This window comes from Gopherus evgoodei, unplaced genomic scaffold, assembly GCF_007399415.2.
Source record: "Gopherus evgoodei ecotype Sinaloan lineage unplaced genomic scaffold, rGopEvg1_v1.p scaffold_31_arrow_ctg1, whole genome shotgun sequence".
Lineage (NCBI taxonomy): Eukaryota > Metazoa > Chordata > Testudines > Testudinidae > Gopherus > Gopherus evgoodei.
Window position 1 is genome coordinate 6,824,698 of NW_022059983.1, and position 12,559 is coordinate 6,837,256.

Consider the following 12,559-nt stretch of genomic DNA (forward strand, 5'->3'; position numbering starts at 1 on the left):
GTGCTGGACACCCCACTCATCCCTGGGAAGTTGGGGGATCTCCATGCCCCAGTGCATTCTGGGAACTTAGGGCTCTCCAGACCCCAGTGCATGCTGGGAATGTGGAGCTCTCCGTGCCCCGGTGCATCATGGGGATTTCAGGTGCTGGACACCCCACTCATCCCTGGGAAGTTGGGGGATCTCCATGCCCCAGTGCATCCTGGGAACTTAGGGCTCTCCAGACCCCAGTGCATGCTGGGAATGTGGAGCTCTCCACAACCTGGTGCATCATGGGGATTTCAGGTGCTGGACACCCCACTCATCCCTGGGAAGTTGGGGGATCTCCATGCCCCAGTGCATCCTGGGAACTTAGGGCTCTCCAGACCCCAGTGCATGCTGGGAATGTGGAGCTCTCCACGCCCCGGTGCATCATGGGGATTTCAGGTGCTGGACACCCCACTCGTCCCTGGGAAGTTGGGGGATCTCCATGCCCTAGTGCATGCTGGGAATGTGGAGCTCTCCATGCCCCGGTGCATCATGGGAATTTGGGGCCGTGGATGCCGCTGTGCTCGCTGGGAATGAGGCCTCTCCCTGCCCCGGTGCACCCTGGGATATCATGATGGGTCGCCTCCCGCAGTTGCCCGCAACTTGCTTCTTCCCCTGAATTGACACCCCCTCTCATAGGGGAGGCTCCCCCGCAGTCTGCGCATGCGCATCATTCTAGCGGCCGCCCCTCCCAAGTACTACGCATGCGCAGACCGTTCGTTGTAGGCTCGTTGCCGCGACGTATTGAGCAGAATCTATACGCATGCGCACCGTCAGACGCGGAGGTACACGACGTATGTCGCGCATGCACAGTCCACTTCGCCACGCGCCTTTCCCAACGCGCATGCGCGTGCTGCGGTAGCGCGACGCTGGGAACAGAAGGACCCCGCGTCCTCCCGTCTTTTGGGTGCCTTGATGGATGCCTGATTAAAACTACTCCTCTCCGGGGACGGGGCTGGGGGAGGGAGCCCAGGTGGGGGTAAGAGGGGGAGGGAAGGGAGCAGGCCTGGGGGCCGGTAGTTTAGGTCAGGCGCGGGCAGGGGCAGCCCCACCGGATACAGGCAGGGGTCCTGGCTGGGTGGGCATCGGAAACAGGAAGGCGAAGCGGGCGAGGGAGGAGAGAGAGAGAGAGAGAGAGAGGTGAGGGGGGGTGGCTGAGGGGGGTCCATGGGGGGAGCGGTCCCGGGGGGGTGGCTGAGGGGATCTGTGGGGGGAGGGGTGGCTGAGGGGGGTCTATGAGGGGAGGGGTCCAGGGGGGGTGGCTGAGGGGGGTCTATGAGGGGAGGGGTCCATGGGGGGAGCGGTCCCGGGGGGGTGGCTGAGGGGATCTGTGGGGGGAGGGGTCCATGGGGGTCTGGCTTTGTGAGGGGAGGGTTGAGAGGCTGCATGTGAGGGGAGGGGGAAAGGGGCCATGGGGAGAGGTCGCTTTCTGTTGTGGGGGGAGGGGTTGGGAGATCTGTCTGAAGGTGGCCAAGGGCTCCATGAGAGAGGAAGGATTTAGAGAGAGAACACTCCATGGGAGGGGGGAGAAGGATCTGTAGGGGGAGGAAGAAGTTGGGGGGCCTCTATGGGGAGAGTGGGCCTGGGGGGAGGAGTCCACAGGCAGTAGTGGCTTTATATGGGGAGCTTTTGGGATATGAGAGGAGTGGGGGAGCCCACGTGGGGGGACAGTTGGTGGCTGCATGGAGAGAGGGTTGGACAAGAGGGGGCTCCTTTGGGGGAGCGATGGGAGGAAATGGGGCGGGTGGAATGAGGGGCCGAGACACTGTGTGAGTGGCCCTATGGGAAGCTGAGGTGCCTCATGGTGAGGGGCAAAGAAACCTAGAGTGGAAGAAACCACGGCTGATCTTGGGCGGCAGGGAGGGGGCTGGATAGGCGCCTAGATGGGCCTGTGGGTCTGAGCTGGAGGGGGGCAGGATATGGGGCTAGCTGGGCCCATGGGGCTGTGCTCTGACACAACTCACCCCTCGCCTGGCAGAAACAAGATGTCTGAAGTCACAGCAGAGAAGCGTCCTCTGGCTGAGCCGCTCCCGCAGGAGATCCCAGTGCGGCCTGCGCTCCCTGCCAAGCAGGAGGCTGCCCCGGCCCGGCCACGGTGCCCCAGCTCTGACCCAGAGCCCATCTGCATTGAGGATGAACCCGCCCGGCCCAGCCCCGAGGGGAAGGTTAAGGCCTCTTCCAGCAACAGCCCCGTCTGTAAGTACCCGGGGTGGACACGGCTGTTCCCTGTATCTGTTCTCTAGGGCTTTAAACGCCACAGCACTGGGGCTCCCAGCCCTTCCCTTGGGGAACTGCACCCTGGCTTCCAGATCCCCCCAGTGCCAGGACTCCCAGCCCTTCTCTCGCAGAGGGCAGCCTGGTCCCCCTCCCCACCCCCGCGGTATGCAGCTCAGGAGTTAGGGATCCCCCCCCGGCGGTATGGGGAGCCCAGGCTGGGCAGGGAGTTGGGGGTGGGGATCAGCCCCGGCTGGAGCCTTGAGCTCTCCCTCCCGCCCTTTTCCCCCAGATCGCCTGGGTTCCAACCAGTGCTTCCACTGCCTGATCACCTTCCCGGACGAGAAGTTCAAGGAGCGGCACATGAAGCGGGAGCACCCCGAGGACTTTGTGCAGGAGAATCTGCGCGACGCCCTCTTCGTCTGCTTCATCTGCAGCAAGCCCTTCGACAGCTCCCGCGCCCTCATCTGCCACCAGCGCGGGCATGCCCCCGCCCCGCCCCCCGACTGCCCCGACTGCCTGCGCCCCGCCTTCGAGTGCCCCGACTGCGGCCGCCGCTTCGGCCAGCTGGCCAACTACCAGCGCCACCGGCTGGGTCACGCCGCCGGCCGCAGCCTGCCCCACCAGTGCCCCGACTGCGGCAAGAGCTTCCGCCAGCTCTCCAACCTGCGCCGCCACCAGGCCTCCCACCAGCGCCCCCTGGAGCTGCTGCCCTCCCGCCCCTACTCCTGCACGGAGTGTGGTGAGAGCTTCGCCCAGGAGGCCGGCCTGCACGAACACTACATCCGGCACGCCCGCGGCGAGCTCTAGCGCCCCGGCCTGGGGGCTCTGGCACTGCCCCTGGAGCTCTAGCGCCCCTCCAGGCCCCGTGGGGAGAGCTGGGACTGCAGCAGAATGCCCCCCTCTTCTGCCACCGAGCCCTCTCCCATCGGCTCTGGGCACTGGGACAGCAGGCGCCATCTGGCAGGAAGTCGAGCTAGAATGGGACTGGAAGGACATTGATGGGACTAGAGGGTGCCAGCTCCCATCCGGTCCCAGGGCAGGAGGGCTGGCTGGCTCAGGGGAATGGGGCATGGGGCCTGTCCCCTCTAGGGAGCACGGGCTCCCATCCGGTCCCAGGGCAGGAGGGCTGGCTGGCTCAGGGGGTTGGGGAATGGGGCATGGGGCCTGTCCCCTCTAGGGAGCACGGGCTCCTATCCGGTCCCAAAGCGGGAGGGCTGGCTGGCTCAGGGGGTTGGGGAATGGGGCATGGGGCCTGTCCCCTCTAGGGAGCACGGGCTCCTATCCGGTCCCAAAGCGGGAGGGCTGGCTGGCTCAGGGGGCTTCCAGCTGAACCCCCCCCATCCCCCTGTGTCCGTTAGGCACCCAGAGCATCTCTCTCCACACCCTGCTCTTCCTCCCATAAACGCCTCATGCCTCCCCTGCAGCCAAGCAGCGAGCGTTCCACAGCACCGGCTGTCACCCCCTAGTCCGGGTGGAGGCTGCAGTGCCCCGCACTGGAGTCCTGGCGGGAGAGGACCTAACCCGAACACATCCTCTTTCTTTGTTTGGGGCAGGGGGGAGCTTTCCAGCGCCCGTGTGTCCAGTCCCTGGGCTGTTACCCTGCAGCGTGGCGTGATCTCTGACTTCCCCCGAGCATAGCTGGATCCAGTAAAGCCGTGTCAGCGCGGGGCGACTTTTACCCTGCTAGTTATCCCAGTGCAGCGCCTGGCACGAAAGCACTTACTCTAGTACGAAGGGCTGTTGTACCAGTCTGCCCCTGCAGTGTGGCACTGAGCCACCATGAGCTGGGGTAAAACTGCCCAGTCTTGCAGGGGTCACAGACCCATCCCAGGGCGGGGGTTGTCTTCACTGCTTCAGGGCGGAGCTGGGCAGCCATGGGAAGGAGCTTTCGGGGGCAGTTTGGAGTGGAATGGGGGAGATGTGGGAGGATGAGGAGAGCTGGGCTCCCATAGCCGGCTGCGGGGCCGTGCCAGGACACTGGGGTGAGGAGTCAGTCCTATTTTTCATATGGAAACAATAAAGAGTTGGAAGCTGAGCACAGGATGGGGTGTCTGTCTCCTGGGGTGGGCTGGAGCCAGGCGGGGCTGGCCACTGGGCAGGGGAGGGCTACAAGGAGCCATGGGCACGTCGCCCCAGGGCTGGGGGGAATTGGAAAGGCTCTGTGTTCAGCTGCCAGGGATGTGTGGGACCTGCAAAGCCTGATTTCAAAATTGGAGGAAGGGGAATGGGCCAGAGGCCTTTCCCCTTCCCATCTAGGGGGCACTGGCTGCAGGGTTGGGGGCTGGGATGCAGCGAGAACTTGAGGCCTCTAGTTGTCAGCTGTGAGCTCTGCCCCACAGGGGGGGTTGTGGTGACAGGCCAGAGCACCAGGACCCCACTCAGCTGACTAGTGGTGCTGGGACAATGGCCTCAGCTGCTGAGGGATGGGGGGTGGTCCAGGACTCAGCTTCACTTCCTGTTGCAAACTGCTTCCCCCCACACACACACACACCCCCCACCGCCATCTCAACTGCAGCTAATCAAAATGTTCCATCAGCCCCAGCCTTGCCCCCCACCCCCTGTGGGTGCCCCTCAATCCCAACCCACATTCTGCTGCCAGCCCAGCCCTGCCCTGCCCCACCAGCTCAGCCAGTGCCCCTCCAGTTCACCCACCTCCTACAAAGAAAAAATCTTGGGGCTGTTTTCCGTTCTTGACTTTGTATCGATCCCAGGTTTGGTCTCATTGCCTCTGCTGCTCTGCACAGCCCATGGGGCTGAAACTGACACCCCACAATCTGGGGACCTCTGGGCTGTGACTCCAGCTGCTCCCACCCCACATCCCTCTGGAGCTGCAGCCCCAGGGCTCGTGCTCCCAGACCATGTGCGGATGGGCTCTGGGCCCCTGCATAACCATGAGGGAGGGTTTCATGGCTTGGTCACTGCAGCCCAGGCCAGCTCCTTACCCCGATGCACCCGGTCCTGCTTCTGCACCCACAGTCCCTGCCCTTGCACTGGGTCCATAGCGCAAGGGGGCCTTGGCCCTGAAGTGTTATATAGGACCATGGGCTTCCTGTAGGACCCAGGCCCTGACTGAGTCCCACAGAGCGACAAGTCCTAGGCCCCAGTCCCCTCAGTCCCTCCTCCTCCCTTCGGGGGCACGGGGCAGCCCAGAGGGCACTTTCGCCATGGGGCAGGCAGCCACCAAAACAGTGACAAGCCGTGAGGGGCCAGCAGCGGGTGGCTCAGTTGCTGGATGCTCTGCCCCAGATGTGTGGCCTTGGCCCCACATCTTACCCCTACAGTCCCAGCCAGCCTCCCCCCATAAAGCAGCTTACCTAGGGCCACCCCTAGCCGCTGTCTCCCAGGTCAGATCCTGGGTCGGGGCTCATCCGGGGGGACCTGGCTGGAGTCCGGGGATTGGGAAAGGGAGAGATTAATTGGACACACAGCCTATGGGGTCCCAGATGGGGAAAGGTCCCCTGCCCTGTTCTCTGGCCCCTCTGTCTTGCACCTCGAGCTGGGGCTGCAGGAGCCCCTGGTGCAGGTATTTCCCCCCTGCCCCAGGGGCTGACAACTACCCCCGCCCCCAGCTCTCGTTCTCAGGCACAAAGCCCGGCCACATGCTTGCTGGGCGCTGTACTTCTCAGTGGAGAAATGACCGAACCAAATGCATTCTGGGAGCTGAAGTTCTTGCTAGATAAGGTGGGAGGTGTAGTTCTCACCATAGAACAAGGCCCCAGCCAGATGCATGCTGGGAGTTGTAGTTCACAGTGAAGCCAGAGGCTACAGCTGTTAACATCTTTCGCTGACACCGCAGGACACCAGGCCACGTGCTGGGAAGGGCCCCGGCCTCCCCCCCCGAGGAAACTGCAACACGTGACGCTGCCGCAGGCATGGCATCACCGCCAGCTGGGCAGGGGGACGGCCACGCGCAGCATCCCCACCGCCGTCACCCAACTGCATGGTGATGTCACCCATCAGCAGGGTGATGCCGTGACGATATCACAGCCCAGGCCAGCTCCTTACCCCGATCATCCTGGGAGCCAGTCCCCCCGCAACCAAGCTCCTGCCCGATGCCAGGTGTCCCTGCAACTTCGCCACCCAGGGTGATGCCGTGACGATATCACAGCCCAGGCCAGCTCCTTACCCCGATCATCCTGGGAGCCAGTCCCCCCGCAACCAAGCTCCTGCCCGATGCCAGGTGTCCCTGCAACTTCGCCACCCACCCAGACCCGCAGACACCGGCGCAGGGGACAGAGTACAGCAGAGATACAGAATCACTTTTATTATTAAACAAGATCCCCACCCCACCCCCTGCTACTTCAATGAGCTCGTTAATATTCATCGTTCTGCTGCTGGCTGGCCCGCCCACAACCTGCTACCCCCAAGGCAGAGCAGACAGGTTGCACGGGCGGGATCTGCCCCACCTGAAACCCGGGGAGGGGGGGGACGCTGGGTTCCAAACACACCCGGGGCTAGTGGAAGGGGCACCTTGGTGGCTGCCAGCCTAATCTGCATGGGGCAGAGGGGCAGGAAATGAGTGATGGGGCCTTCTCCCCATCCTCGAGGGTGGCAGTGGGGAAGGAGGGGGCTGGGCCCCTCCAGCTCCACAATTTTGCTGCCCCAAGGGTGAGTGGAGATTGCCAGGTCTGAGCCCCCAATGGGGCTCCCCTCTCTGAGGTCTGGGGGGCAGGTTGGGAGGCCCTGCTCTGCAGGGAGGCAAAGATAGGGCCAGGCTGTCTGGGGCCCTCGTCAGAGTCACTTGAACCTACAAATCAACTAGAATAAAGGAAGTGGGGGGTCCCCGGCCCCCATTTCTGTCTCAGGGGCTCAAGACTCCAGATCCCATCACTGCCACCAACCCCCAGCCTGCAGAAACCACTACGAACATCACCCAACCCATGGATTCCACTGCATCCACCCTCCTCTCTCCTCCTACTGCAGCCACCAGTCCTCATCTGTGGATCCCACCGCACCCACCATTCTGGCTCCCTCATATCCTCCCACAGATCCCCAGCCAGCCACCATCCAACCCACAAATCCCACCGCACACACCAACCCCCAGCCTGTGGAACCCACTGCCACCGCCATCCAACCCACACATCACACCACTGTCACCATCCATCTCACTCCCACTTTCCCCACCCCCCAGCGCCACAGCAAGGTAGGGGGCTACAGCTCCCCTCGGGCATGCAGCATGTAGTGCTCATGCAGATCCGCTACCAAGCCGAACTCGCCCGGGCACTCGGTACAGTGGTAAGGTCCGTCTGCTCCCTCGGCATCCCGGGCGCCATTGGCCTCACGGGGTGAGGCGGGAGGCCCCTTGTTGCGGGGCGGGGCCGGGGGGCTGCGGCGCCAGCCATGTTCACAGCGGTGAGCCTCCAGGGAGGCAGGCGAGGCGAAGCCCAGGCCACATTCAGCGCAGATGTAGTGGAAGGCTCCAGCTCGGGGTGAGGGGGGCACAGGCCTGGCATCGCGGGCCTCTGGGTCCCCAGCAGAGGGTGGGGCCGGCCGGGACGGCGGTGGCTTGGAGGAGGAGGTGTGCGGCCGCTTCCGGCCCACATGGTAGCTGCGATGCACCTTCAGGGCCCGCGAGGTGCCAAAGCCGCGCCCGCACTCAGGGCATTCATGCCACTCAGGACTGGGGGCCTGCGGGGAGCCCAAGCGCCCCTGGCCGGCATCCCCCTCCTCTGCCGCCACCTCCTGCTGGGGCTCCGATACTGCCGACCTCAGCTCCTTGCTCCTGGGACCTAGAGAGAGATGGGGTTGGGGAGTGTCAGCAAACTGTCCCTGACCCACAAAGGCCACAGTCTTCGGGCAGCCTGAGAACACACACACACTCCAGCAACCCCCAACCACAGGGAAGGGGCTGACCTGCATGGCCAGGGGTCTGGCTAGTAGCACTATGCTGAACCTCTGTCGGAGGAGAACCCAGGAGTCCCGGCTCCCATCTCCACTTGCTCCAACCACCAGACCCCACTCCCCGCACAGAGAACCCAGGAGACCTGACTGACTCCCAGCTCCACAGAGTGAGATGACCAGCCCTAGGCAGAGCCGCCCACCTACCTGGGTACCCGTTGGCAGAGGGCGTGGATGGCCGGCTCTCTCCAGATGACACTGAGGTTGCTTCCGATTCATCCTCTTCCTCCTGCACCGTGGAGACGCCTGCAACATCCACTGCAGGTGAGGGGCTGCCTTTCCCTCCCACCCACCCAACCCACTGGGGGTGCCCTATAACTCCAACCCACAGGATGTAGCTAATCCCCCTTCTCCCCATGGCCTCAGGCAGCTACTCAGGGAGCACAAACTGTTAACGGACACCAGAGAGCTACACACACCAAGCAAACCCTGGGATCCCCGCCTTTCAACATAGGGACCAATCAAAAGAGAGCTAGGGAAAGGGGTGGAGACAAACGCCTATTAAAGTGCACTGTGTTCACCTAGCGCTGAGATGCGGCCCTTCTGGGGTGGGACACGGTGGGTGTTCAACCACCACACAGCACAGTAATTTAGGACCGAAAACAAAGGACTGAAGCCCAACACACACACACACCCCGACATATCCAGCATCGCCCTGGGTTTAACGGCAGATTTCCCATTCCAGTCATGACCAGGCCTGACCCTGTTTAGTATCTATGCCACCACCTCCCAGCAGCTCAGGATCATGCGAACAAGGAATTCCAGTCCTATTATGCTTTGAGACTAGCATTATATTGACCAGGGGATGGGGAATTCCAAGCCCGTAATGCACTAGGCCTAGTGTTTTATAGACCAGAGCAAGGACAAATTCTAATCCCATAATGCACTGGCCTGATGTTATAAAGACCAAGAAGAGGGGGAGTGGGAGGGGGAATCCCAGCCCCTGCAATGCCCCCCCCACCAAGCCACCCCACCAGCCACCACTTTGCCCTGCCCTCACCGGTTGAGGTCCCATCCTCCTCCTCGAAGATCACGTCCTCGCTCCCCCCCACATCTGTGTGCTTGTGTGTTTCAGACATCATCCCTCGGCGATCAGCCTGGCTGGGGCGAGAGCCTCGCTCATGGAATCCCTGCTCTGTCACAGGGGAGCCGACCCCCCGAATATGCCACAATCCCACAATGCACCAGGGTTATACAGATTAGGAGAAATCTGAGGCTTCAAACCTACCTTGCCCTGGAGCTATATGGACCAAGGGGCAGGGGACACTCCCACAGTGCGCTGGGGCTATATGGACCAGGGGGAGGATGGTCCCATCCCACAATGCACCGGGCTGGGGCGATATGGCCCAGGGGGAGCGGGTCCCATCCCACAATGCACCGGGCTGGGGCGATATGGACCAGCGGGAGGGGGTCCCATCCCACAATGCACCAGGCTGGAGCGATATGGCCCAGGGGGAGGGGGTCCCATCCCACAATGCACCGGGCTGGGGCGATATGGCCCAGGGGAAGGGGATCCCATCCCACAATGCACCGCGCTGGGGCGGTATGGACCGGGGGAAGGGGGTTCCATCCCACAATGCACCAGGCTAGGGCGATATGGACCAGGGGGAGGGAGTCCCATCCCACAATGCACCGGGCTGGGGCGATATGGACCAGGGGGAGGGGGTTCCATCCCACAATGCACCGGGCTGGGGCCATATGGACCAGGGGGAGGGGGTTCCATCCCAAAATGCACCAGGCTGGGGCAATATGGACCAGGGGGAGGGGGTTCCATCCCACAATGCACCGGGCTGGGGCAATATGGACCAGGGGCAGGGGGTTCCATCCCACAATGCACCAGGCTGGGGCGATATGGCCCAGGAGGAGTCCCATCCCACAATGCACCGCGCTGGGGCGATATAGCCCAGAGTGAGAGAGTTCCATCCCACAATGCACTGGGCTGGGGCGATATGGACCAGGGTGAGGGGGTTCCATCCCACAATTCACCGGGCTGGGGCCATATGGCCCAGGAGGGGGTCCCATCCCACAATGCACCAGGCTGGGGCGATATGGACCAGGGGGAGGGAGTCCCATCCCACAATGCACCGGGCTGGGGTGATATGGACCAGGGGGAGGGGGTTCCATCCCACAATGCACTGGGCTGGGGCGATGTGGACCAGGGGGAGGGGGTTCCATCCCACAATGCATGGGCTGGGGCGATATGGACCAGGGGGAGGGAGTCCCCTCCCACAATGCACCGGGCTGGGGCCATATGGACCAGGGGGAGGGGGTTCCATCCTACAATGCACCGGGCTGGGGCGATATGGCCCAGGAGGAGGGGGTCCCATCCCACAATGTACCGGGCTGGGGTGATATGGACCAGGAGGAGGGGGTCCCATCCCACAATGTACCGGGCTGGGGTGATATGGACCAGGGGGAGGGGGTTCCATCCCACAATGCACCGGGCTGGGGTGATATGGCCCAGGAGGAGGGGGTCCCATCCCACAATGTACCGGGCTGGGGTGATATGGACCTGGGGGAGGGGATTCCATCCCACAATGCACCGGGCTGGGGCGATATGGACCAGGGGGAGGGAGTCCCATCCCACAATGCACCGGGCTGGGGCGGTATGGACCAGGGAAAGGGGGTTCCATCCCACAATGCACCAGGCTAGGGCGATATGGACCAGGGGGAGGGAGTCCCATCCCACAATGCACCGGGCTGGGGCGGTATGGACTGGGGGGAGGGGGTTCCATCCCACAATGCACCAGGCTGGGGCGATATGGACATGGGGGAGGGGATTCCATCCCACAATGCACCGGGCTGGGGCGATATGGACCAGGGGGAGGGAGTCCCATCCCACAATGCACCGGGCTGGGGCGGTATGGACTGGGGGGAGGGGGTTCCATCCCACAATGCACCAGGCTGGGGCTATATGGACCGGGGGGAGGGAGTCCCATCCCACAATGCACCAGGCTGGGGCGATATGGACCGGGGGGAGGCAGTCCCATCCCACAATGCACCGGGCTGGGGCGGTACGGACTGGGGGGAGGGGGTTCCATCCCATAATGCACCAGGCTGGGGCGATATGGACATGGGGGAGGGGATTCCATCCCACAATGCACCGGGCTGGGGCGATATGGACCAGGGGGAGGGAGTCCCATCCCACAATGCACCAGGCTGGGGCTATATGGACCAGGGGGAGGGGATTCCATCCCACAATGCACCGGGCTGGGGCGATATGAACCGGGGGGAGGGAGTCCCATCCCACAATGCACCAGGCTGGGGCGATATGGACCGGGGGGAGGGAGTCCCATCCCACAATGCACCAGGCTGGGGCGATATGGACATGGGGGAGGGGATTCCATCCCACAATGCACCGGGCTGGGGCGATATGGACCAGGGGGAGGGGGTTCCATCCCACAATGCACCAGGCTGGGGCGGTATGGACTGGGGGGAGGGGGTTCCATCCCACAATGCACCGAGCGGGGGCGGTATGGACCGTGGGGAGGGGGTTCCATCCCACAATGCACCGGGCTGGGGCGATATGGACCAGGGGGAGGGAGTCCCATCCCACAATGCACCGGGCTGGGGCGATATGGACCAGGGGGAGGGGATTCCATCCCACAATGCACCGGGCTGGGGCGATATGGACCAGGAGGAGGGGGTTCCATCCCACAATGCACCGGGCTTGGGCGATATGGACCAGGGGGAGGGGGTTCCATCCCACAATGCACCGGGCTGGGGCGATATGGACCAGGGGGAGGGGATTCCATCCCACAATGCACCGGGCTGGGGCGATATGGACCAGGAGGAGGGGGTTCCATCCCACAATGCACCGGGCTTGGGCGATATGGACCAGGGGGAGGGGGTTCCATCCCACAATGCACCGGGCTGGGGCGATATGGACCAGGGGGAGGGGATTCCATCCCACAATGCACCGGGCTGGGGCGATATGGACCAGGGGGAGGGGATTCCATCCCACAATGCACCGGGCTGGGGCGATATGGACCAGGGGGAGGGAGTCCCATCCCACAATGCACCGGGCTGGGGCGATATGGACCAGGGGGAGGGGATTCCATCCCACAATGCACCGGGCTGGGGCGATATGGACCAGGGGGAGGGAGTCCCATCCCACAATGCACCGGGCGGGGGCGGTATGGACCGGGGGGGTCGAGGGGCCCGACCCCACAATGCACCGGGGCGCTATGTCCCGGGGGGAGGGAAGACCCGCCCTATCCCGCCATGCACCGCGCCGCTCACCGGCTCCTCCGGGCCTGACCCGGTCCCGTCTGGCCGCCGCGGCAGGACCGAGTTGCGCAGGCCCAGTGAGATCGAGGCGGGGGGCGTGGCCCCGGCAGCGCCTCCGACGTGGGTCTTTGCGCATGCGCGGGCCACCCATTCACGTCTGCGCCTTGGTCGCAAGGCGTTGCGCATGCGT

General features: G+C 63.7%; 2 protein-coding genes across 7 annotated transcripts; one reads left to right on the forward strand and one right to left on the reverse strand.

Moving 5' to 3' along the window:
* Positions 1-606: 606 nt before the first annotated feature.
* On the forward strand, positions 607-4,276 carry ZNF576 (zinc finger protein 576). Of its 6 annotated transcripts, XM_030543354.1 has the most exons (4): positions 1,017-1,164; positions 1,526-1,531; positions 2,001-2,220; positions 2,531-4,276. In XM_030543354.1, exons 3-4 carry the CDS (start codon positions 2,010-2,012, stop codon positions 3,046-3,048), a joined length of 729 nt encoding a protein of 242 aa, XP_030399214.1. In that variant the 5' UTR covers positions 1,017-1,164; positions 1,526-1,531; positions 2,001-2,009; the 3' UTR covers positions 3,049-4,276. The 6 variants fall into 6 exon arrangements, with proteins under 6 accessions (XP_030399212.1, XP_030399214.1, XP_030399215.1 ...); XM_030543352.1 differs by lacking the exons at positions 1,017-1,164; positions 1,526-1,531 and adding an exon at positions 607-1,003 and having other exon boundaries at positions 2,003-2,220; XM_030543355.1 differs by lacking the exon at positions 1,526-1,531 and having other exon boundaries at positions 1,017-1,171.
* Positions 4,277-6,490: 2,214 nt separating this feature from the next.
* On the reverse strand, positions 6,491-12,555 carry ZNF428 (zinc finger protein 428). Its single transcript, XM_030543174.1, has 4 exons — positions 12,382-12,555; positions 9,140-9,236; positions 8,287-8,385; positions 6,491-7,970 (listed from the first exon to the last, which is right to left on the reverse strand). Exons 1-4 carry the CDS (start codon positions 12,553-12,555, stop codon positions 7,393-7,395), a joined length of 948 nt encoding a protein of 315 aa, XP_030399034.1. The 3' UTR covers positions 6,491-7,392.
* Positions 12,556-12,559: the final 4 nt, after the last annotated feature.

Bases quoted from the DNA above. Each gene is read 5' to 3' on its own strand.
- ZNF576 (XM_030543352.1), top strand. From the start codon at position 729: ATGCGCAGACCGTTCGTTGTAGGCTCGTTGCCGCGACGTATTGAGCAG. The intron at 1,004-2,002 runs GTAAGAGGGGGA...CTCGCCTGGCAG, and splicing joins GGGAGGGAGCCCAGGTGGGG to AAACAAGATGTCTGAAGTCA. The intron at 2,221-2,530 runs GTAAGTACCCGG...CTTTTCCCCCAG, and splicing joins TTCCAGCAACAGCCCCGTCT to ATCGCCTGGGTTCCAACCAG.
- ZNF428 (XM_030543174.1), bottom strand. From the start codon at position 12,555: ATGCGCAACGCCTTGCGACCAAGGCGCAGACGTGAATGGGTGGCCCGC. The intron at 9,237-12,381 runs GTGAGCGGCGCG...CGCCCCAGCCAG, and splicing joins GGTCAGGCCCGGAGGAGCCG to GCTGATCGCCGAGGGATGAT. The intron at 8,386-9,139 runs GTGAGGGCAGGG...TGGATGTTGCAG, and splicing joins GGAGGATGGGACCTCAACCG to GCGTCTCCACGGTGCAGGAG.